Source organism: Oncorhynchus mykiss, chromosome 9 (genome assembly GCF_057628025.1).
Source record: "Oncorhynchus mykiss isolate SJ-2025 chromosome 9, ASM5762802v1, whole genome shotgun sequence".
NCBI classification, from domain to species: domain Eukaryota; kingdom Metazoa; phylum Chordata; class Actinopteri; order Salmoniformes; family Salmonidae; genus Oncorhynchus; species Oncorhynchus mykiss.
Genome location: NC_143030.1, coordinates 52,757,265 through 52,782,775, shown reverse-complemented (window position 1 = coordinate 52,782,775; position 25,511 = coordinate 52,757,265). Strand labels below are relative to the sequence as shown.

The 25,511-nt window shown below is 43.8% G+C and overlaps 1 protein-coding gene, 1 long non-coding RNA gene and 1 pseudogene across 4 annotated transcripts in view; 1 reads left to right on the top strand and 2 right to left on the bottom strand.

The window, feature by feature from the left end:
* Nucleotides 1–25,511, bottom strand: part of LOC149981256 (uncharacterized) — a 376,586-nt gene that overhangs the window by 43,169 nt on the left and 307,906 nt on the right. The window lies entirely within an intron of this gene.
* LOC110532243 (methylenetetrahydrofolate reductase (NADPH)) lies at nucleotides 1,016–18,734 on the bottom strand. Of its 2 annotated transcripts, none has more exons than XM_036988182.2 (13): nucleotides 18,548–18,734; nucleotides 17,873–18,002; nucleotides 17,332–17,586; nucleotides 16,960–17,198; nucleotides 8,706–8,816; nucleotides 7,676–7,869; nucleotides 6,954–7,204; nucleotides 6,506–6,640; nucleotides 6,097–6,277; nucleotides 5,732–5,914; nucleotides 5,190–5,291; nucleotides 4,972–5,091; nucleotides 1,016–4,512 (listed from the first exon to the last, which is right to left on the bottom strand). In XM_036988182.2, the coding sequence occupies exons 3-13, from the start codon at nucleotides 17,580–17,582 to the stop codon at nucleotides 4,249–4,251; spliced, it is 2,031 nt and encodes a 676-aa protein (XP_036844077.2). In that variant the 5' UTR covers nucleotides 17,583–17,586; nucleotides 17,873–18,002; nucleotides 18,548–18,734; the 3' UTR covers nucleotides 1,016–4,248. The 2 variants fall into 2 exon arrangements, with proteins under 2 accessions (XP_036844077.2, XP_036844078.2); XM_036988183.2 differs by having other exon boundaries at nucleotides 17,332–17,583; nucleotides 18,548–18,709.
* Nucleotides 18,690–25,511, top strand: part of LOC110531190 (H(+)/Cl(-) exchange transporter 6-like) — a 21,274-nt pseudogene continuing 14,452 nt past the window's right edge. Inside the window, exons 1-10 of the transcript XR_016483305.1 lie at nucleotides 18,690–20,338; nucleotides 21,144–21,203; nucleotides 21,422–21,487; nucleotides 21,688–21,753; nucleotides 21,967–22,033; nucleotides 22,213–22,319; nucleotides 22,729–22,855; nucleotides 23,096–23,222; nucleotides 23,313–23,445; nucleotides 23,567–23,680. The product of XR_016483305.1 is annotated as a H(+)/Cl(-) exchange transporter 6-like (transcript). The remainder of the gene's footprint in view (nucleotides 20,339–21,143; nucleotides 21,204–21,421; nucleotides 21,488–21,687; nucleotides 21,754–21,966; nucleotides 22,034–22,212; nucleotides 22,320–22,728; nucleotides 22,856–23,095; nucleotides 23,223–23,312; nucleotides 23,446–23,566; nucleotides 23,681–25,511) is intronic.

Sequence of the window (25,511 nt, the reverse complement as noted above, 5' to 3'; positions counted from 1 at the left end):
AGTTGTGGCAAAATGGAGGACAACAAAGTCAAGGTATTGAAGTGGCCATCACAAAGCCCTGACCTCAATCCTATAGAAAATTTGTGGGCAGAACTGAAAAAGCATGTGCGAGCAAGGCACACAGCAAGGAATAATCCACTGTTATTCTGAGACAGGGAATTTTTATAGGATTTAATGTACATTTAATCCTTTGGTAACTTAATGCTTAGACTCCAGGCAAGTGCAGTACATTTTATGTAGGTTATAGGCCAGCAGGCTCAAGAGATAAGTTGTTCCAATGTATGCAGTGGGATATGGTTTGACTTCACATCGGCCACAGGGGCAGTGATACATCTGTCTAGAAGGATCATCCAATCCCTTTCTGACAAGTCACAGGCTTATGTTCCAAGGGGAAATCCCTAATGTGTGCCATCAGGTGGTGAGATCCCATGGACTTTGTACTAACCGTTATCATGCAAAAAGGTATAGCTGAGTAAACCAGTGGCTCCCGCTCCGCAACCCCACACCAAAAAAAGTTGGTCAGTCTAGCTTTAAAAACTTACTCTTGAAAGTTATAATAGAATGCACGAGGTGCAATTACAAAATTGAGAGCCATTTATAACTAGCCCAGGTCAGTTGACGGTTTTAGAAGATTTTTTTGTTTGTTTTGCCGATAGTGATAAAAATGTGAACTCAAATATCACATGAATACACATTAGACATGGCAAAATGTATAGAAATGCAAGAAAACGTGCTTTAAAAACACAAAATATTATTTGCACCCAAGACAAAATGTGTAGAATTGCAGTAAATAAGCTTCAAATGTGCTAAATGTTCTCCACCAACAAGAGTGGTATGAACAGTTTGTCTCCAGAACAGTGTTTGTGCCCATAGAAATAAAAATGGGGTGTGCGCACAAAGGGGGCACAGGATGTTCCCAATACTGGAAGGAGTGAAAAGGCTTGGGAACCCCTGGTGTAAACCACCATGTACACATCAGGGAGAAAACAATTAAATGAATCACATATTGTGCTGGTGGCAATTGAGCATTGCAACATGTAAAGTATGCTTGTTTTTTAATTGACGTTGCACAACGGTAATAAATATAAAACAGAGAAAGACAAAATATAAAAGCAGTGAGGTCACTGCTTAAATGCTTGTTAGTTAAGGCCTCAGGTGACATCTTAGCAGCAGCTCATAGTGTGTATTATTTTCAATTATTGTCTATGGCAGATTACAATGGTAATCACAAATCAAGTCTGTCGATGCTTGTGTGTTCTGGTAACCCTGACTCGTCAGGAGAAATATCCTTGTATTTCTCAATTTAAACTTTGGTTTAAAAGAGTGTGTAGTCTTACGAAATGCTCTAGTCTACAGCACTTAAATTCACATAATGAATAACAGTTTCCAATATACCACCGTTCTCACCCTCCTCTCACCCTCAAGTACATACATGACCAAAAGCATGTGGACACCTGCTCATCGAACATCATTCCAAAATCATGGGCATTAATATGGTGTTGGTCCCCTCTTTGCTGCTATAACAGCCTCCTCTTCTGGGAAGGCTTTCCACTAGATGTTGGAACATTCAGCCACAAGAGCATTAGTGAGATTGGGCACTGCGTTCCAATTCATCCCAAAGGTGTTCGATGGGGTTGAGGTCAAGGCTCTGTGCAAGCAAGTTCTTCCATACAGATCGAGAAACCATTTCTGTACGGACCTCGCTTTGTGCATGGGGGCATTGTCACGTTGAAACAAAGTTGGATGCAAAGAATTGTCTAGAATGTCATTGTATACTGTAGCGTTAAGATTTCCCCTTCACTGGAACTAAGGGGCCTAACCAAACCATGAAAAACAGCCCCAGACAATTATTCCTCCACCAAACGTTACAGTTGGCACTATAGATTGGGGCACATAGCGTTCTCCTGGTATCCGCCAAACCCAGATTCGCCCGTTGGACTGCCAGATGGTGAAGTGTGATTTATCACTCCAGAGAACGTGTTTCCACTGCCCCAGTCCAATGGCGGCGAGCTTTACACAACTCCAGCCAACACTTCACATTGCACAGGGTGATCTTAGGCATGTGTGCAACTGCTCGGCAATGGAAACCCGTTTCATGAAGCTAGAAGTAGTTTGGAAAATGGTAGTGAGTGTTGCAACCGAGGATAGATGATTTCTACACGCTATGTGCTTCAGCCCTCGGCAGTCGCGTTGTGTGAGCTTATGTGGCCTACCACTTCGCGACTGAGACATTGTTGCTCCGAGACGTTTCCATTTCACAACAACAGCACTTACAGTTGACCGGGGCTGCTCTAGCAGGGTAGAAATTTGACAAAATGACTTGTTGGAAAGGTGGCATCCTATCACGATGCCACTTTGAAAGTCACGGAGCTCATCGGTAAGGCCATTGTACTGCCAATGTTTGTCTAAGGAGAATGCTCGGCTGTTTGCTCCATTTTATACACATGTCAGCAAGGGGTGTGGCTGAACTAGCCGAATCAACTACTTTGAAGGTGTCCACATACGTTTAGATAGATACACCAAACACACAATTAAAATGGTTTAAAAATTAAAACGTTTCCCTGTGTTACAATGCAGTCAGAAAGTATTCAGACCCCTTGATTTTCCCACATTGTTACAGCCTCATTCTAATTGATTAAATTGTTGTTTTTTTCCATCAATCTACACACAATACCCCATAATGACAAAACATTTGATTTTTCTCAAAATTAAAAATGTATGTAAGTTCAGACCCTTAATTCAGTATATTGTTGAAGTACCTTCGGCAGCGATTACAGCCTCGAGTCTTCTTGGGGATGACGCTACAAGCGTGACACACCTGTATTTTGGGAGTTTCTCCCATTCTTCTCTGCAGATCCTCTCAAGCTGTCAGGTTGGATGGGGTGCGCCGCTGCACAATCATTTTCAGGTCTCGCCAGAGATGTTCGATCGGGTTCAAGTCCGGGCTCCGGATGGGCCACTCAAGGACATTCAAAGACTTGTCCTGAAGCCACTTCTGCATTGTCTTGGCTGTGTGCTTAAGGTCATTGTCCTGTTGTGAAGGTTCACCTTCATCCCAGTCTGAGGTCCTGAGCGCTCTGGACCAGGTTTTCATCAAGGATCTCGCTGTACTTCGCTCCGTTCATCTTTCCCACGACCCTGACTAGTCTACCAGTCCCTGCCACTGCTAAACATCCCCACGGCATTAGGCTGTCACCATGCTTCACCGTAGGGATGGTGCCAGGTTCCCTCCAGACGTGACGCTTGGCATTCAGGCCTAACAGTTCAATCTTGGTTTTATCAGACAATATAATCTTGTTTCTCATGGTCTGAGAGTCCTTTAGGTGCCTTCTGGCAAACTCCAATTGGGCTGTCATGTGCCTTTTACTGAGGAGTGTCTTCTGTTTGCCCACTCTACCATAAAGGTCTGATTGGTGGAGTGCTGCAGAGATGTTTGTCCTCCTGGAAGGTTCTCCAATTTCCAGAGGAACTCTGACAGAGTGACCGTCGGGTTCTTGGTCACCTCCCTGACCAAAGCCTTCTTCCCCAATTGCTCAGTTTGGCCAGACGCCCAGCCCTAGGAAGAGTCTTGGTGGTTCCAAACTTCTTCCATTTAAGAATGATGGAGGCCACTTGGGAACCTTCAATACTGCAGACATTTTTTTGGTACCATTCACCAGATCTGTGCATCGACACAATCCTGTCTCAGAGCTCTACGGACAATTCCTTCGACCTCATGGCCTGGTTTTTGCTCTGACATGCAGTCAACTGTTGGACCTTATTTAGATGGGTGTGCCTTTCCAAATCAAGTTGTAGAAACATCTCAGGGATGATAAATGGAAACAGGATGCACCAGAGGTCAATTTCAAGTCTCATCACAAAGGGTCTTATGTAAATAAGGTATTTCAGTTATTTTGTTTATAAATTTGCAAATATTTTTTAAATCATGTTTTTGCTTTGTCATTATGGGGTATTGTGTGTAGATTGATTAAATACAAAAAAGGATAATCCATTTTAGAATAATCCAGTAACGTAACAAAATGTTGAAAAAGTGAAAGGGTCTGAATTGCTTTCCAAATGCACAGTATTCATTCACTGAAGATCCATCCTCCAGATAATATATATATTTTTTTTTTTAAGTATATTTTTTAAAAGTATATACTGTATGGTATAATACTGTAGTTAAGTACTTTGTGGTGTTTGAGTGAAAAGTTATCGAAAGCAGGACCAAAGAAAAAAAAGTTGCTCAGTTGGTGGCTATCGCCATGGTTACTTTCCAGGTTGTTCCTTGTCGGATTGCTCATCGTTGGGTTGCTCTGCAGGTTGCTCCGCGGGTTGCTCCTCCGGGGGGTTGTCAAGCAGCTCAAACATATCATCGATGACCTGCCACAAGCAGTTGTCCAAAGGGAAGTCGTTGTCCACCAGGTTGACAAGGAAGTAGTTGTCATGGATATACTTGATGATCATACGTGATGGGGACTCGTCTTCGTACAGCTTGGCCCACTGCTCGATCCACAGGGCAAAGGCCTCGTCCTATTAAAAGAAGGCGAGAACAATTAACTCAACACATTCCAGAAGGGGGAGGGGGGGGGGGGGGTGTTCAGGCGTGGTGCTAAAGATTCATCTTTACAGCTCTGGTAACTGATACAGCTTGCTGATGAAGTTACACACAAAATTCTGGTTTTGAAAAGGCTTCACGGGAGGTTGTGTCAAACGCTCAAGCTCAAAAAGATGTGGAGGGTTCAAACTGTACTTCAAATACCATACTCCACTAAAATCTCTTTAAAATGTTAGAAAACCATTCCACGAACTCATCTGAGTCATGGGCACAGTCCACAACCAGAAACAACTCCGAGCACACTTCATCTTGCTGATCTGCGTTTTCACTGAACTGCTTACACCTATCCAGTTGCTGTATATCTACACAAGTGCATAGAGGGTAATGTTCCTGGAAGGGGCCCAGTAGGTTAATGAGATGACCTTTGACCTTACCTTCCAGTACAAGAAGCTGACTGGATCCACCACGGTGGGCTGGACAATCTCCCTGCCGGGGAAGATGCCCCATGTCACAGCGTTGGGTTGCATGTCATGGGCGTTTGTAGTATTCTGACCCTGTAGATGGATACAAAAATCAGCCAGTAGATCATTCTAGCAAACTGTTCCAATTCACAAAATATGTGTAGATGTAATGCCTGTAGTTGAGAACTTACGTGAACGTTGACGATGTGGTAGTTGACGCGAGGCTCGTACTTCTTTAGCACTTTGAGGAGAGCGGTGACATTTTCGCTTGAGGTGAAAAATTCCAGATAAGCCTGTTGGATTTGTAAATGTGGCACAGTAGAAGGTTCATGTCCTCTCATGATTGGTATGCATGTGATACAAGAACTGATAAGTTTGAAAAACCTTCACTGCCGATCAACAATACCACAACAGACTGATTTATTCATGCACTTTCATTTCTAGGAAAGATTGATTCACAACCTACTCTCAATAACATAAGAAAAACTGTGACCGCCTTAATTTTGCTAAACCAGTAGTAATCCTTGATAATTCTAAAGGATTTATGGGTATTTCTAAATAGTGTTCCAAGTGTACATCTACCTGCCCACTCCTTTTACTAGGCCTACCTTGTTCTTTTTGGGAAAACGTTACTTTAAGCATGCAGGTACAGTAATATAAGCATGTATGAGCCTTTATATAATAAGACATAATTGGTCATCCCCACAACCAAACCACAGACGCCGAACTTTACCTTCTGGAAGACGTAGCCACCAGGGGGGCCCCAGCCCACGATGGGGTCTGAGGAGGGCTTGCCGTTGATGCTGGGCTGGGAGTTGATGGTGAGGACTCCCCTGCGGTTTACCTTGTCCAGCTCGTCCTTCAGCAAGTTGGTCTCCGGGGCCAGCGGGTCGTCATTCCACGGCAGACACATTACCTAGAAGACGAGAGGTCAGGAGACATCAGCCAAGCAAAGTGCATGTCAAGGGTTTAGGTTCTTGTTTTAAGTGGTTGTTGTCATAATGCACATGGTTGTATTTATGAAGCGCCTAATGAAAGAAAGTTAAGGTTTCAGTTTCGGTCTGTTTTCACGCCAAAGTGTAGAGGTCAAGGTGTCACCTTGTGTCCGGCAACATTGGGCTGGGCTGTGATGTAGCTGGTGAAGACCTCGTAGACGCTCTGCTCGCTGGTCAGCTCCTCGCCCCACATCTTCAGCAGGGCGTCCTTGGACGACTTACTCTTAAGGTAGAACAGGTAGTAATCATTGAGTTCACCAAAGGCCGGAGATGACGAGTTTCCCCTGAAATAACACAGAGCCAAGTTGACAAGACCTGGGGACATTGCCTGTTCACTGATTATACAGTACTTGTTCACGTTATACATCCCTGATTCACATCACAGTATAGCTTGGCTCAGTCCAATAGTGTGAAAAGGCCTTGAATCAACAACATAATGTACACCCACAAACTAGCCAAGGTGATAAATTGTGGCCACAAACTTTCTGAAGTTTTTCTCCAGCTTTGCTCACCATCGTCCATTGGGGAAGTCATCCCAGTCCTGTGTTCTGTAGATATAGCTCTTGGGTCTGGAGGCCCAGAAAATGGGCCGCACGTCCTCCACTTTGCGTTTGGGGTGAGCGCTCACTGCCCAGGGGAGTGTCCGCCTGGCAATCCAAGTAGACCCCAAACCCTCCATCAGTACTAGGAACAGGCAAGACAGCGCATATTCCATTCTAACACCTAGCCAGTTAGAAATTACTTCACATGGTGAAATCTTTGTTAAATGTTCCAGGTCTAATGAAAGTGCTGTAATACACACATGATTACAAAATGGTACCCACACTACGTGTGAAAACATGACAGCTCAGAAGTCGAACATGCCATTAGTTTTAGGTTTTCCCCCTAAATACTGGGTAAGCTAAATCAAGCGCAACCTAAAGTGTTTGAAAGATAACCAATCTAGCGCAATTGACAGACCTGGGGTCCTCGATCCACAGGCCCAGCTGCCGCAGTACCTCCATGGTGGCTACCTCGCGGTTCAGCGTGTAGAAGTGGAGGCCCGGCACCTCGCCGCTCTCCAGCAGCACGCGGCACATGCCCACAGCCTGCTCAATGCCGTAGTTGCGGATGGCCGCATCGTTGTCCTTGATGGGCTCGATGACCTGCATGATCTCCTCGGGCACCTCCAGCTTGGACAGTTTGACCAGCTGCCTCAGAGACTGGTAGCCCTGGAAAACAAATCCTACTGGTTCAGGTACTGACAGAAAAACAAAACGTAAAGAGCAAATGTCTCCATACAACTGATGTACTCTCACATTGCAGACACGAAAAATAACTAATGACACACGTCACGGTGGGAGTGTTAGATTTCTGTATTGACTGGCATCAATGTAGAATTGATAAAAATTCCAAGGGACAATGGTCCAATTATGAGAAAAAAAATGTTTTGAATAGCACTGAGCGTACTTGGTCATTTGTTACATCTTTGCTATCACATTAGAAAGAATGTTCTGTTCAAAAAGACTACCCCTCCCTTTAAACCTTTGACAAATGTAGCCTTTGATCACTCCACACACAAACATGACATGTTTTTGTCATTTAGTAGACGCTCTTATCCAGAGCGACTTACAGTAGTTAGTGCATTTATTTACATCCCCCCACCCACCCGACCCCCAGTTTAGGCCCATATCCAACAGTACCTGGATAGGGAAGATGCCTGGTAGGATGGGGCAGGTGATTCCTATGGCCCTGCAGTCTCTGACAAACTTGAGGAAGGTGTCAGCCCGGAAAAAGAGCTGGGTGATGATGAAGTCGGCGCCAGCGTCCACTTTCTCCTTCAGATGTCTCAGGTCCTCGTCGTAGCTCTCCGCCTCCGGGTGGCCAGTGGGGTAGCCTGCCACAATGAAAGGGTTTTAATGCTCAGTGTGTGTGTGGTCACATTTGTGACCAGTTTCAAGAAGCTAGGCACACATGTCACACGTCACTACCTCACAGGAGATGCATTTTACAAAACATGTTTTTTTTGGCAGAATTGCCTTCTGGAACGTGTGAACTTTCATGTGCCTTATTAACAAACTTGTATGCCATCTGTAAATAAGATATTTTTATTACGAGCCTATTTGGTTTAGCCACGGAAAGATACAGGAGCTTACCCGCTAGCCATGATTGGCTGAGATAATGGATGGGCTGGACATGCCCGAGAGAGGAGTTTGGATTGTCTGCCATGTAGCATGCTTCGGTCTATAACATGAGTTGCTCAGTATATGTGGATAATCCTTCCTACCGTGGCATTTTTTTTGAAAGATATCATGAAGAACTGAAAGTGTTGCATTGCGGCCTTGAAGTTAATAGCTACTACTTTGATGGACATGCCATTATGTCTCTCTAGGACTAATCAAAAAAATTATCAGACTATGAAAAAATCCCTGATTAGGGGGGGGAGAATCATTGAAGTCTTCCCCCATCACTGTCATCAGAAGAAACGTCAATTAACAGTATTGTCACAGAAGAAGTTGACAGATTTTTGAAATCAGTGGAATGCACAGATATTAGTTACTCATTGTCAGAATGCCATTTCTCATTGCAAGTTAAAGCCTACTGTTAGGAGGGTGTGAACGATGCTGAATCGGCGTAGACAAAGAGCTCTCCAGTATGTGTACCAAAACATTCAGGAGGGCCAGTTTCTCAAAAGTGGGGATACAAATAAATACATTTTGATTCAAAACGTACCGGCAACACAGATGTCAAAGTAGTCATCAAACTCGCAGCGTATGTGTTTGACTAAGTCTGTGGCGTAGTTGAAGCCCGCTTCTTCCTCTTCCCAGTCAGCCCCCATAGGATCTATAAAGAGATCAGGAAAACATGGGGTTTACTGGGAATTTGTTACAATGAGTCCTAGCTAGTTAGCCAAGACTCTTGAAAAAGAGACGTCATCTCAATGAGAAAAACCTGGATAAATAAGGTTCACTCAGACTCGGCGATATGTGACCACGAGCATAAATGCAAACCAAGAATATTGAAGAGTGAATGATGCAAGAGGCTCCAATGCGAGTGACAGGACGAGAGCTTGAGCAGCAATGTGAAGATCATGCCGAGTAAGAGTGATGCAACAGGCTGCAATCATGCATTCAAACAGAAACTTCTCCAAAATATCAGGGTGACCCTCAAAACACACAAACATTCCTACAAATGGACCAACCTTGCTGTGTAAAAGTTGTCCCTAGGATCAGCTCACCCTCCCCAAATCCTAACAATAACAATTAAAAGTGGAACTGACAGCATTTTAGCAACATAAAATCTTATTCAAATCTATTCATGTTAAGCTTTTTTTTGGTAGTATTCTGAGAAGTGAGCACTGATATGGTAATTTTTCACTATGTTTGAAATTGACAGTAAGGCATGTGTAAGAATTCTATAGCGATAGAGTGGGAAAGCGACCGTTCATTTCACAATTCATAAGGTACTTAAGTAAATAAAACGTCAGTCTTGTTCAGGAGCCAATCAGAGCTACAGTAGGCCTATATGCAAATAAGTATTTTGCCACATGGCCTGCCATCATTCACTTTGAAGTGGACTGTTTGTCTAACGGCAGTAGCAACAGCGCAACTTTAGATCATTAGAAAGTGTTCACAAAAAGCCACAAAATACACCTGAAAGGATTAAGACAGGTCGATTGAGATTTTTTTAATGCACACACATATTCAAAAGTTTGGGGTCACTTAGAAATGTCCTTGTTTTAGAAAGAAAAGCACATTTTTTTTGTCCATTAAAATAACTTAACTTTTCTTTAGAAATACAGTATAGACATTGCTAATCTTGTAAATGACTACTGTAGTTGAAACAGCAGATTTGTTTTATGGAATATCTACATAGGCACACAGAGGCCCATTATCAGCAACCATCAAGAACCCATAAATCTGCCCATCTTTAGACTAGTTGAGTATCTGGAGCATCAGCATTTGTGGGTTTGATTACAGGCTCAAGATGGCCAGAAACAACATCAGGAAGTCCAGGATCCAGTTGCAGAGGGAGGTGTTTAGTCCCAGGATCCTTAGCTTAGTGATAAGCTTTGAGGGTACTATGGTGTTGAACGCTGAACTCTAGTCAATGAATAGCATTCTCACGTAGGTGTTCCTTTTGTCCAGGTGTGAAAGGGCAGTGTGGAGTGCAATTGAGATTGCATCATCTGTGGATCTCTTTTGGCGGTATGCAAATTGGAGTGGGTCTAGGGTTTCTGAGATAATGGTGTTGATGTGAACCATTACTAGCCTTTCAAAGCACTTCATGGCTACGGACGTGAGTGCTACGGGTCTGTAGTCATTTAGGCAGGTTGCCTTCGTGTTCTTGGGCACAGGGAATATGGTTGTCTGTTTGAAACATGTTGGTATTACAGACTCGGACAGGTTGAAAATGTCAGTGAAGACACCTGCCAGTTGGTCAGCACATGCCCAGAGCACACGTCCTGGTAATCAGTCTGTCCCCGCGGCCTTGTGAATGTTGACCTGTTGAAAAGGTCTTACTCACGTTGGCTACGGAGAGCGTGATCACACAGTCGTCTGGGACACCTGATGCTCTCATGCATTAGCCCTGTATTGGCGCTTTGCCTGTTTGATTGTCCGTCGGAGGGCATAGCAGGATTTCTTATAAGCTTCCGGGTTAGAGTCCCACTCCTTGAAAGCGGCACCTCTACCCTGTAGCTCAGTGCGAATGTTGCCTGTAATCTATGGCTTCTGGTTGGGGTCACTGTGGGGGACGACATCCTCGATGCACTTATTGATAAAGCCAGATACTGATGTGGTGTACTCCTCAATGCCATTGGAAGAATCCCGGAACATGTTCCAGTCTGTGATAGCAAAACAGTCCTGCAGTTCAGCATCTGCTTCATCTGACCACTTTAAAAAACATGTTTGTATTAAATAGGCCGAGTCACTAGTGCTTCCTGCTTTAAAATTTTGCTTGTAAGCAGGAGGATATAATTGTGGTCAGATTTACCAAATAGAGGGCGAGGGAGAGCTTTGTATGTGGAGTACAGATGATCTAGAATTTTTGGTTGCACATTTAACATGTTGATAGAAATGAGGTAAAACTGATTTAAGTTTCCCTGCATTAAAATCCCCGACCACTAAGAGCGCCACCTCTGGGTGAGCGGTTTCCTGTTTGCTTATTTCCTTATACAGCGGACTGAGTGCAGTCTTAGTGCCAGCGTCCGTCTGTTGTGGTAAATAAACAGCCACGAAAAGTATAGATGAAAACTCTTGGCAAATAGTGTGGTCTACAGTTTATCATATGATACTCTACTTCAGGCGAGCAAAATCTATTGACTTCCTTAGATTTCGTGCACCAATGGTTTACAAATATGCAGACCCCAGATCGGTGACACCACACAATCCTGTCTGAGCTCGACAGATAATTCCTTCCACTTCATGGCTTGGTTTTTGCGCTGAAATGCACTGTCAACTGTGGGACCTTTATAGACAGGTGTGTGTGCCTTTCCAAATCATGTCCAAGCAATTGAATTGACCAAAGTTGGACTCCAATCAAGATGTAGAAACATCAAGGATGATTATTGTAAAAACAGGATGCACCTGAGCTCAATTTCAAATCTAAGGAAAGGGTCTGAATACTTATTTACATAAAAGGTACCTTTTAGTTGTAATAAAATTGCAAAACATTCTAAAAACCTGTTTTTGCTTTGTCATTATGGGGTACTGTGTGTAGATTGAGGAAGAAAACATTTAATTACTTTTAGAATAAGGCTGTAACGTAACAAAATGTGGAAAAAGTCAAGGGGTCTGAGTACTTTCCAAATGCACAGTACCAGTAAGAAGTTTGGACACTCCTACTCATTCACTATTATCTACATTGTAGAATAGTGAAGATGGAAAAACACATATGGAATCAAGTAGTAAGCAAAAGCGTTGAAAAATCTAACTAAATTTGACATTTTAGATGATTCTTCAAAGTAGCCACCCTTTCCCTTGACAGCTTTGCACACTCTTGGCATTGTCTCAACCAGCTTCATCTGGAATGCTTTTCCAACAGTCTTGAAAGAGTTCCCACATAGGCTGAGCACTTGTTGGCTGCTTTTCGTTCACTCTGCGGTCCAACTCATCTCAATTGGGTTGAGGCCAGAAGATGGTGGAGGCCAGGTCATCTGATGCAGCACTCCATCACGCTCTTGTTCAAATAGCCCTTACACAGCCTGGAGGTGTGTTGGGTCATTGTCCTGTTGAAAAACTGTACCACTAAGCCAAAGCAGATGGGATGGCGTATTACTGCAGAATGCTGTGGTAGCCATGCTGGTAAAGTGTGCCTTGAATTCTAAATAAATCACCAGCAAAGCATCCCCACCTCCATGCTTCACAGTGGGAACCACACATGCCGAGATCATCCGTTCACCTACTCGGCATCTCACAAAGACACGGAGGTTGGAACCAAAAACAACCTCAAATTTGTTCTCATCAGACCAAAGGACAGATTTAGGACAGGTCTAACATCCATTGCTAGTGTTTCTTGGCCAAAGCAAGTAAGTATCTTCTTTTGGTGTCCTTTAGAAGTGGCTTCTTTACAGCAATTTGACCATGAAGACCTGATTCACGCAGTCTCCTTTGAACAGTTGATGTTTAGAGGTGTCTGTTACTTGAACTATGTGAAGCATTTAGGCTGCAATCTCTCATGAACTTATCCTCTGCAGCAGAGGTAACGGTCTTCCTTTCCTGTGGCGGTCCTCATGAGAGACAGTTTCATCATAGCGCTTGATGGTTTTTGCAACTGCACTTGAAGAAACTTTCAAAGTTCTTGAAATGTTCCACATTGACTGACCTGCATGTCTTGTTTCTCTTTGCTTATTTGAGAGCCATAAGGAAATCAGTCAACTGAAATACATTCATCAAGCCCTAATCTATGGATTTCACATGACTGGGCCTTGGAGGGCATGGGCCCACCATTGGGGAACCAGGACCTGCCAATCAGAATGAGGTTTCCCCAAAAAGGGCTTTATCACAGATTGAAATAGTCCTCAGTTTCATTAGTTGTCCGAGTGGCTGGTCTCAGACAATCCGGAAGATGAAGAAGCCAGATGTAGAGGTCCTGGGCTGGCGTGGTTATACATGGTCTGCGGTTGGGAGGCCGGTTGGACATACCGCCAAATTCTCTAAAACAACGTTGGAGGTGGCTTATGGTAGAGAAATGAACATTCAATTCTCTGGCAACAGCTCTGGTGGACATTCCTGCAGTCAGCATGCTAATTGCACCCTCCCTCAAAACTTGAAGACATCTGTGGCATTGTGTTGTGTGACAAAACGGCACATTTTAGAGTGGCATTTTATTGTCCCAAGCACAAGGTGCATTTGTGTAATGATCATGCTGTTTAATCAGCTTCTTGATATGCCACACCTGTGAGTTGAATGGATTATCTTGGCAAAGGAGAAATGCACACTAACAGAGATGTAAATAAATTTGTGCACAAAGTTTGACAGAAATAAAAAAAACTGTGCATATGGTACATTTCTGGAATCTTTTATATCAGCTCCTGAAACACGAGAGCAACACTTTACATGTTGCATTTATATTTTTGCTCAGTATACATAATTTAGCCTATTTGCCATGTTATGACTGACTTGTTGTCATGCCAAATCAAATGTATTTGTCACATACACATGGTTAGCAGATGTTAATGCGAGTGTAGCGAAATGCTTGTGCTTCTAGTTCCGACAATGCAGTAATAACCAACAAGTAATCTAACTAACAATTCCAAAACTACTGTCTTATACACAGTGTAAGGGGATAAAGAATATGTACATAAGGATATATGAATGAGTGATGGTACAGAGCAGCATAGGCAGGATACAGTAGATGGTATCGAGTACAGTATATACGAGGTGAGTATGTAAACAAAGTGGCATAGTTAAAGTGGCTAGTGATACATGTATTACATAAGGATGCAGTCGATGATATAGAGTACAGTATATACGTATGCATATGAGATGAATAATGTAGGGTAAGTAACATTATATAAGGTAGCATTGTTTAAAGTGGCTAGTGATATATTTACATCATTTCCCATCAATTCCCATTATTAAAGTGGCTGGAGTTGAGTCAGTGTCAGTGTGTTGGCAGCAGCCACTCAATGTTAGTGGTGGCTGTTTAACAGTCTGATGGCCTTGAGATAGAAGCTGTTTTTCAGTCTCTCGGTCCCAGCTTTGATGCACCTGTACTGACCTCGCCTTCTGGATGATAGCGGGGTGAACAGGCAGTGGCTCGGGTGGTTGATGTCCTTGATGATCTTTATGGCCTTCCTGTAACATCGGGTGGTGTAGGTGTCCTGGAGGGCAGGTAGTTTGCCCCCGGTGATGCGTTGTGCAGACCTCTACCCTCTGGAGAGCCTTACGGTTATGGGCGGAGCAGTTGCCGTACCAGGCGGTGATACAGCCCGCCAGGATGCTCTCGATTGTGCATCTGTAGAAGTTTGTGAGTGCTTTTGGTGACAAACCGAATTTCTTCAGCCTCCTGAGGTTGAAGAGGCGCTGCTACGACTTCTTCACGATGCTGTCTGTGTGAGTGGACCAATTCAGTTTGTCTGTGATGTGTATGCCGAGGAACTTAAAACTTGCTACCCTCTCCACTACTGTTCCATCGATGTGGATAGGGGGGTGTTCCCTCTGCTGTTTCCTGAAGTCCACAATCATCTCCTTAGTTTTGTTGACGTTGAGTGTGAGGTTATTTCCCTGACACCACACTCCGAGGGCCCTCACCTCCTCCCTGTAGGCCGTCTCGTCGTTGTTGCTAATCAAGCCTACCACTGTTGTGTCGTCCGCAAACTTGATGATTGAGTTGGAGGCGTGCGTGGCCACGCAGTCGTGGGTGAACAGGGAGTACAGGAGAGGGCTCAGAACGCACCCTTGTGGGGCCCCAGTGTTGAGGATCAGCGGGGTGGAGATGTTGTTGCCTACCCTCACCACCTGGGGGCGGCCCGTCAGGAAGTCCAGTACCCAGTTGCACAGGGCGGGGTCGAGACCCAGGGTCTCGAGCTTGATGACGAGCTTGGAGGGTACTATGGTGTTGAATGCCGAGCTGTAGTCGATGAACAGCATTCTCACGTAGGTATTCCTCTTGTCCAGATGGGTTAGGGCAGTGTGCAGTGTGGTTGAGATTGCATCGTCTGTGGACCTATTTGGGCGGTAAGCAAATTGGAGTGGGTCTAGGGTGTCGGGTAGGGTGGAGGTGATATGGTCCTTGACTAGTCTCTCAAAGCACTTCATGATGACGGAAGTGAGTGCTACGGGGCGGTAGTCGTTTAGCTCAGTTACCTTAGCTTTCTTGGGAACAGGAACAATGGTGGCCCTCTTGAAGCATGTGGGAACAGCAGACTGGTATAGGGATTGATTGAATATGTCCGTAAACACACCGGCCAGCTGGTCTGCGCATGCTCTGAGGGCGCGGCTGGGGATGCCGTCTTGGCCTGCAGCCTTGCGAGGGTTAACACGTTTAAATGTCTTACTCACCTCGGCTGCAGTGAAGGAGAGTCTGCATGTTTTTGTTGCAGGCCGTGTCAGTGGCACTGTATTGTCCTCAAAGCGGGCAAAAAAGTTATTTAGTCTGCCTGGGAGCAGGACATCCTGGTCCGTGACTGGGCTGGATTTCTTCTTGTAGTCCGTGATTGACTGTAGACCCTGCCACATGCCTCTTGTGTCTGAGCCGTTGAATTGAGATTCTACTTTGTCTCTGTACTGACGCTTAGCTTGTTTGATAGCCTTTCGGAGGGAATAGCTGCACTGTTTGTATTCGGTCATGTTACCAGTCACCTTGCCCTGATTAAAAGCAGTGGTTCGCGCTTTCAGTTTCACGCGAATGCTGCCATCAATCCACGGTTTCTGGTTAGGGAATGTTTTAATCGTTGCTATGGGAACGACATCTTCAACGCACGTTCTAATGAACTCGCACACCGAATCAGCGTATTCGTCAATATTGTTATCTGACGCAATACGAAACATGTCCCAGTCCACGTGATGGAAGCAGTCTTGGAGTGTGGAGTCAGCTTGGTCGGACCAGCGTTGGACAAACCTCAGCGTGGGAGCCTCTTGTTTTAGTTTCTGTCTGTAGGCAGGGATCAACAAAATGGAGTCGTGGTCAGCTTTTCCGAAAGGAGGGCGGGGCAGGGCCTTATATGCGTCGCGGAAGTTAGAGTAACAATGATCCAAGGTTTGTCCACCCCTGGTTGCGCAATCGATATGCTGATAACATTTAGGGAGTCTTGTTTTCAGATTAGCCTTGTTAAAATCCCAGCAACAATGAATGCAGCCTCCAGATAAATGGATTCCAGTTTGCAAAGAGTCAAATAAAGTTTGTTCAGAGCCATCGATGTGTCTGCTTGGGGGGGGATATATACGGCTGTGATTATAATCGAAGAGAATTCTCTTGGTAGATAATGCGGTCTACATTTGATTGTGAGGAATTCTAAATCAGGTGAACAGAAGGATTTGAGTTCCTGTATGTTTCTTTCATCACACCATGTCACGTTAGCCATAAGGCATACGCCCCCGCCCCTCTTCTTACCAGAAAGATGTTTGTTTCTGTCGGCGCGATGCGTGGAGAAACCCGCTGGCTGCACCGCCCCCGATAGCGTCTCTCCAGTGAGCCATGTTTCCGTGAAGCAAAGAACGTTACAGTCTCTGATGTCCCTCTGGAATGCTACCCTTGCTCGGATTTCATTGAAATTGAAATGCATCGATCTATTCTGCCAAAAATGCCTTCCTCTACATCATGAAATTTTGAGTAAACTAGAACCACATTATTTTTTATTTCTCAAGTCAGTTTTGTAGCATAAACAACAAATTTGATATATTTGACTGATATGAATGTCGGTTTCAGAGCTGCAAAGTAATTAAAACACTGTTAGTTCCACTTTAAGAAAATAAAAGTGAAAACCGACCTTAGAACTGGGTCTGGGTACAATGTCACCCTAGTCCATGCAAAAAGGCCCTACCTCCTCTTAGAGCCATGATGTTCTTCAGGCCAAGGCGTTTGGCTTTGCTCAGGTACCCAGTGATCTTCTCTTTGGTCTGGTTGCAGCAGGTCAGGTGCAGGATGCTCTCCAGGCCACAGTAGTTGACCGCTGTGCTGGCGATCATCATGGAGGAGGTCTCCTTGTCCGAACCCGGGTCCCCTGCCGGATGCCAGGTAACGTCTATGAAGAGGGGCCCCCCTGAGCCCATGCGATCAAATCTGAATTGGGATAAATGGGAGAGAAATTTGCATTGACTAGCAGGTGATACATTTCAACAGGTGATAGTTTTCAAACTCAAAACTAAGTGCTGAGTTACTAGAACAAGCCAAAGCCAAAGCTTCTGCTACATACCTAGAGATGAGGTTGACAGCTCCACTTGCAGTGCGAGGGGGGAAGAACTCGAGGGAAAACCAGTGGTCGCCCGACTCCGTCCGGTGGCGCATCTTGTCCCGTAGCCTGTCCGTGCGGTCGGTGTCCAACACCGGCGTCGAGGAGCGAGAGCTTTCCTTGGAACTCTCGCAACCGCTGTTGCTCGCGCCACTTGAGTCGCTTTTGCTGCATGTTCGCCATGTGTCTTCGACGCTCTGCACCAGATTCACCATGCTGCTACAGCCAAAAAGTGTTTGAAGTTTGGGAGTCAAACTATCACGAGTTAGAGAACTTCAGTGTAAGCTCTCTCACTCGCACATACACACTGAAGTTCTCTCTCACTCACACACGCGCGCGCGAAAACATGTGAAACTGAAAGACACGCTAGCCAGCATGTATTACTGTTAGCTAGCTAGCTAACGTTATCCACTGAACAGAATAAACAAAGCAGTTAACGTTACAAAGATGTTAGCTAGCTAGTTAACGTGAGCAATCATGCACAACAAATGCATAACTAACTTACCCGTTTCTCTCAATTCTTCCACAAAATATTTTGCAGGCGTAACGTTAGCTAAATATTCTCACAGGCTCGCCTGCTTTGTGAGCTGCTACAACGTGCGACTGGTTTTATATTCCTCGTCCTGCTCCAGCGCCTGGGCAGAGGGGGAGATAGCCGATTAAACGAAACTCCATGATTTACAATGGAGTTGAGAAGTACAGGAGTACTGGAGCTCCGGCATCACATAATGAGGTGTTTTATTTCAGTGCTCAAACAATAGCCCAATTAAACACGAGTCACAACTTTGTTATGTGTGCTAATCTTTGGGTGCTTAAATAAGACGTTTTAAAACAAAAATATAATTTTATGTGAGGTCAGAGCTCCAGTCCACTCACACTACTTATCGCACAACTGCATCGTAATCGTTGAGTTTAGTCGGCTAAAAGGGGGAGACAGACGATGACTATGAAAAAATACGCCTCGATCACACCGAAAGTGTTTAACGTTTTGGTACATACATGTCGAATGTAATGCTGTGTTGCAGTGCGTTATGTGTGGTGCATAGTTGGATTTATCGAACGTATGCATCACATTGTGTGCATAGATGGAATGACAAATAATGGTAGCAGATGTTGCATATCATTTTTGCACTGCAGGTGTGATCGAGCCGTTAATGTCAAAATATTTGAATTTACTAACCAAATATGGAGTTTGGCTGAGCAATTATCTTCATTTACTGCCGTCACGCCGGTATGTACTTCCAAAAAAGGTATAAATAATGATGTACAAGCAACCGGAAACAATGTCTTGTCTGGAATTATGTATGTAGTGTCTTGTCTGGAATTATGTAGTGTCTTGTCTGGAATTATGTAGTGTTTTTGACCAAGTGCGCATGCGCCAAATCACTCATTATTGACAGGTAGGCTGATCCAGCAGCAGGATAGTCAAAACCAGCAGAATGAGCATGAAGGTAGGCAGAAACTGCTTCTGAAAACGTCAGTTTGCCACTTTCACGAGGTTGGAGTAGTGTTTAACTACTTAAGACATTGGACAGTGGCGATTTTAGCATGAATCTTGGTGGCGCAAAAAAAAAGTGGGATGCATGCCAGCAAAGCCACTACACAACACAACACAACACTAAACAATACATTCATTGCACTATAACGGTGCCCACAAGCTGTTAAGGCCTACATAAAGCTGTCCCAACAGCAGAGTCACAACACCTTACCACTGCAAAACCTGGCTCTAAAACAGATTATAGGCTATTTGTGCACCACCAAGTTAGAACAGTAGGCGAAATGAAGAGATGAAAATAGACCAAATGATTAGAGTGAGGCACATTGAACGCCGTGTGGTGTTCTGAGAAGATTTGGCATGGCTCCTCAGATCCTCAAAATGCACCATCGAGAGCATCCTGGCGGGTTGCATCACTGGTATGGCAACTGCTCGGCCTCCGAAGACAAGGCACTACAGAGGGTAGTGCGAACGACCCAGTACATCACTGGGGCCAAGCTTCCTGCCATCCAGGACCTCTATACCAGGCGGTGTCAGAGGACTCCAGCCACCCTAGTCATAGACTGTTCTCTCTGCTACCGCATGGCAAGTGGTACCGGAGCGCCAAGTCTAGGTCCAAGAGGCTTCTAAACAGCTTCTACCCCCAAGCCATAAGACATCTAATCAAATGGCTACCTAGACTGGCTAGCCCCATCACCACAGAAAGCACTGAGCTAGGCTGAAACACCTGCATTTTGGAGCTGCCTTACTCAAGAAAGCAAAAAAGAGACCACGTTTGTGTGGCTTTATTAACTCAATTACATGTTTTTATATTTTTTACATTGTTTGCAAACTGACATGGAACAGTGGAATAGAGATACTAAGTGCAGGGATTTTTTTAAAGTACAGAGGAAAGTCCGGGAGGGGAGGACGGCAGGAAGGGACAGAAGAGAGGAGGCTATTTTTACAAGATTAAGGGTGGGACACATCAGGTTGAATAAGACCTTAAATGTGATAGGAAAGTATCCAACAGGAAAGTGTGATTATTGCCTGGAATCAGAGACCGTGGAACATGTATTGCTACCATGTGGGCCGTATCAGAGGGAAAGAGAGATGCTGAGATCTAGTATGAGGGAGAAGGGGATACAGGAAATTAGTTAAGAGTATATTGAGCAGTACGTTATTAGATATTATCTCAAATATTTTGTTATTTTTTTTAAGAGTAAAGTGGCTGGAAGGTCGACTTGAGTTTCTCCTTGTCTCTGGCCCACACTCCAGTACAGTAGGTGGCGGTAATGCTGCATAACGTTGGATGCCAGCTGCCAATAAAACCCACCGAAGTACTTAATCGTGAACTAGTCCCTCCGGTCTTTGTTCACATGACATTGTGGGAGGTGTGGTGCTGAAGAGACAACAGCGAAGATGGCGAGCTGTGGGAATTGCTTATGTTGTCAATGCTGCTGCAGGGATGAAGAGACCCGCACACCCGAGGAACTGGTATGAGATAATTTACATAATGTGTTTAAATGCCTAAATTTGCATAATATTTTGTGCGAGATTTCCAAGAAAAAAAGAAAAAGCCTGTGTCCTGACTTCTTCGCCATGGCTGGGGAAAGCTAAACCCTTTTCTGTTGTGATGTTCTCATACGCATGACTTAGTCGCTTTGGATAAACGCATCTGTTAAAAATGGCATATATTATTATATAATAGAAGTTTAGCTTGCTAGCTGTATTGTATGATAGCTAGATAAATGAAGAAATATTGAGTTAGACTATGTTTGCTATTTTGCTGTCGGAATAGTAATAGGCTGAATAAATGTGTTGGAGGAAATGTGTACTGAGTCAAACTAAACAACATGATTTGACAGTGGTTAGAAACTAGGCTGATTATTAGCCACTGGCACTACACTATCTTGATGCTTGGCAAGCACAACCCATTCCATTTATCAAGAAACATTGTATGATCATGATGTTCATTGTTTAAGAGGCCCTTGTCAAACACACTGAAGAAGTGTATGTTGAAAGAGAGTTAAAACATCTAGCTGTTAATTTCCCTCAAACTATTCACAGCCTTGCACGATGACCCAGGAAGAAAACTCTGCAAACAGCTTGCTCCTTTGTTGGGGGTATTACTTATGTGGCACTATGTGTAGTAAGTGCCAGCTATCTTCTAATGAGGACTGGAAAGCAGTACTGCAATAACCTTATTTGTCAGACATAGTTCTGCATTGTTTAAAAAAAAATATTATTCATGCATAGGGCCTAATGTCAATGTCACGTTCTTCAAACATCTCATTTCCAGACTATTCTTGGTGCAACTCAAGATGAGGAGGATGAGATCCTTCCAAGGAAAGATTATGAGGTGAGAAAGTCCCTTAGAAGCAGATGAACATCAAGATGTTGGCTTGACAATGGAGTAGGCAAGAGCACAAACAGATCTGGAACCAGGCTACCTCTTGACCACATCTGTTGCCAGAGTACTATTGAAATCTGTCTCGCCAGATAAAGATACTAGAGACTCTATACAATTAAACACACTCTGACTGATCTCCAAATGGTTCTCTCTCTATCTTTTGGCAGAGCCTGGATTATGACAGGTGCATCAATGAACCATCTGTTGAAGTTCTGGAGGGAATGAACACTAAGGTATACTAAGAAATTAACTGTTGTACTGTGGTATTGTTTAAGTGATACATTTATGTTTTAAGTTAGTTACAAAGTTGTTACTTAGTGATTACATTTTTTTTTTTTAATTGCGTTAATTTCCACAAACTGCATATTGCAATTGTAAGGAGTTGGTCTATATTTACATTTATTCTAACATGGGTACTCCTATCACATATTAGAAAGCCCAAAAGTATGAAGCTGTGAGGTGGATGCTGGTGTTTGCAATTGGAGTTTCAGTAGGCCTGGTAAGTGCCTTCATTTTCTATCCTGCATGTAGAGTCAGACATGCTGATTTTTGGTTAGCTTACATACCGGTAAGCAAAAAACAATGACACTCTGTACATTCTCTGGAAATAATGTATGACGAAGGTATGAACGATGCCAAGTGCTACTGCCAAATGGCTGCATTCATTATAAAATGCACATGAAACTCTTGACACTATTTTCTTTTCTTTCAGGTGGGCCTTTTCGTGGACTTTTTTGTAAGGCTCTTCACTAAGCTTAAATTCAACTTGGTGGGAAAATGTATCTATTTTTGGAAGATGGAATATTTCACTCAAAAACTTCAATATTTCTAATTAATCATGCCTTTCTGATATTGAACATGCATGACAGTAGTCATAATTCCCAAATCAACATATTAGTTAGTTGAGAGCAGTGAGGTGTGTGACAGACAGGGTTTTTCCTTAGCCAGTGTTTGCTAGCTGTGGAGGAGTGCAGTGAGAAAGGCTGCCTGACACTGTCGCTTTTCGAGCTACTGGCCTTCAACATGACCTTCATCTTCATCGCCAGTGTGTTGGTCCTCATCGAGGTAAGGCCGATCTACACAAATACCTAACATGTCCTTTCATGCTATTGTTATGCTATTACAGTCGACTCCTGAAAAATGCAGTGTCTTGGGACTGTTGGGATGGCGTGCGCTAAACCAAAGCATGCAGTTATCAGGAGCAATTAAAAAGGGACGACCAAACTATAGTGCACTTCAAAAGAGTTTGCACTTATCTAAAGTGCACTTATCAGTAGTCTTCCTGTACTGACCAAACCCTCATTTTCAGAAGTAATGTGCATGCTCATAATCCCTCTGACAATACGCTTATTTTCAAAACGGCTGTTTTTTTTCTAACTGTGGGATAGTTCTTTACATTTTATTTGCTTGTCTAGTGGTATCATATTAGAATTGTCCCAACTCCTACTGAACATCCCTGTCCTGTGTCATTTAGCCAGTAGCTGCAGGCTTGGGAATCCCCGAGATCAAGAGCTACCTGAACGGAGTAAAGATACCCGGAATAGTCCGACTACGTACTTTCCTCTGCAAGGCCGTCAGAGTCCTCTTCACCGTAGTCTGAGGTACTTCAACATAGATGGAACTGGGTCGTATCCACTAGGCACCAAACAGACTGCAACAGACTATCTGAACTTGTCCAATAGAACGGTTCATTTTCGTTTTCTGTTGCAAAACATTTTACTTCGGTGTGGACTAATGAATACGACCCTGACTTTCCAGATGCAACCATTATAGGATTAAACTAAAAGGAATCCAGTACCAATGCGTCTGTTCCACCTCTGACTACGTGTTTGATCCTTCAGGTCTGTTTGTGGGGAAGGAGGGTCCAATGATCCACAGCGAAGCCATCGCGGGAGCCGGCCTACCTCAGTTTCAGAGCATCACTTTTAAGAAGATCAACTTGGACTTCCCCTACTTCCGCAGTGACCGGTACAGGGACACACTCTACTAGTGTACAGTGCTAATAGCGCAGTAGTTCATCATTATAAGTTAAATGTCTGTGCTTAATCTTTATTACAGGGACAAGCGGGACTTTGTGTCGGTAGGGGCTGCGGCCGGGGTGGCTGCTGCGTTTGGGGCACCTATAGGGGGCACCCTCTTCAGCCTGGAGGAAGGCTCCTCTTTCTGGAACCAGGCACTCTCTTGAAAAGTGGTAGGTCGATGGACACGCATACATATGTACACACACAGGCAATTTATCTGTTAGTTGAAGTCATTGTAAGTCAATTGCTGCTCTGAGGTACCCCTCTCTTCCTGTGTCTCCCTCCCCTCAGCTCTTCTGCTCCATGTCGACTACATTAACCCTTAACTTCTTTCGCTATGCGATAAACTACGACAAATGGGGTTCGTTCCAGCTACCCGGCCTGCTCAGCTTTGGAGAGTTCAAGGTACAAGCACTCATTCACATGCACAGACATTGCTTGTTCATATTTGAGGTGTGAGAGTAATATGTGGGTATTTTTGTAGATCCGCTATGAAACAAGCAGACAGAACTGGAGTCTATCAAATGACTTGCATAATTTATTATCCCCCTTTACTCAACAAAAATATAAACACAACATGTAAAGTATTGTTCCCAGGTTTCATGGGCTGAAATGAAAGATCCATGAAATGTTCCATTTGCACCAAAAGCTTGTTTCACTAAAGTTGTGTACAAATTGGTTTACATTCCTGTTAGTGAGAATTTTCCTTTGCCAAGATAATCAATCCACCTGACAAGTGTGGCATATCAAGAAGCTGATCAAATAAGCATGATCATAACATGGTTGCACCTTATGCTGGGGACAATAAAAGGCCACTCAAAAATGTGCAGTTGTGTCACAACACAATGCCACAGATGTCTCAAGTTATGAGGGAGCATGCAATTGACATGCTGACTGCAGGAATGTCTACCAGAGCTGTTGACAGAGAATTGCATGTTCATTTCTTTATCATAAGCTGCCTCCAATGTTGTTTTGGGCAGGGGTTCAGCCATGGGTGGACCAATGGTCCCCCAGGCCCACCCATGGCTGAACCCCTGCCCAGTCATGTGAAATCCATAGATTAGGGCCAAATTAATTTATTTCAGTTGACTGATTTCTTTATATGAACTGTAACTCAGTAAAATCTTAGAAATTGTTGTTATATATTTATATAAGCAGTGCATTTATAAAGTATACAGACCCCTTCACCCTTTCCACATTTTGTTACGTTACAGCCGTATTCTAAAATGGGTTAAATAGTTTTTTCCCTTCAATCTACACACAATACCCCTGCCCCATAATGACAAAGCAAAAACAGGTTTTTAGAATTTGTGCATTTTAATGAGGAGTGGTTTCCGTCTGGCTACTCTACCATTATAGACCTGATTTGTGGAGTGTTGCAGATATGGTTTTCCTTCTGGAAGGTTCTCCTGTCTCCAGAGTAACTCTGGAGCTCTGTCAGAGTGACCATCGGGTTCTTAGTCAGCTCTCTGACCAAGGCCCTTCTCCCCTGATTGCTCAGTTTGGCTGGGCGGCCAGCTCTAGGAAGAGTCTTGGTGGTTCCAAACTTCTTCCATTTTAGAATGATGGAGGTCACTGTGTTCTTGGGGACCTTCAATGCTGCAGAATTGTTTTGGTACACTTCCCCAAATCTGAGCCTCGACGCAATCCTGTCTCGGAACTCTACGGACAATTCCTTAGTCCTCATGGCTTTGTTTATGCTCTGACATGCACTGTCAACTGTGGAACCTTAAACAGGCTTGTGCCTTTCCGAATCATGTCCAATCAATTGAATTTAGCACAGGTCGACTCCATTGAAGTTGCAGAAACATCTCAAGGATGATCAATGGAAACAGGATACATCTGAGCTCAATTTGAAGTCTCATAGGAAATGGTCTGATTAGTTATGTAAATTAGGTGTATTTTATTTTTAATACATTTTCAAAAATGTCTAAAAACCTGTTTTTGCTTTGTCATTATGGGGTATTGTGTGTATATTGATGGTGAAAAAAAATCTCAATCCATTTTGAAATAAGACTAACGTAACAGAAAAGGGGTCTGAATACTTTCCGAATGCATAAGTTGACACCTCATTCAAGGATTTCTTTATTTGTACTATTTTCTACTTTGTAGAATAATAGTGAAGACAAGCTATGAAAGGAAGACCCAAAGTTACCCCTGCTGCAGAGGATAAGTTAGAGTTACCAGCCTTAGAAATTGCAGCCCAAATAAATGCTTCATAGAGTTCAAGTAACAG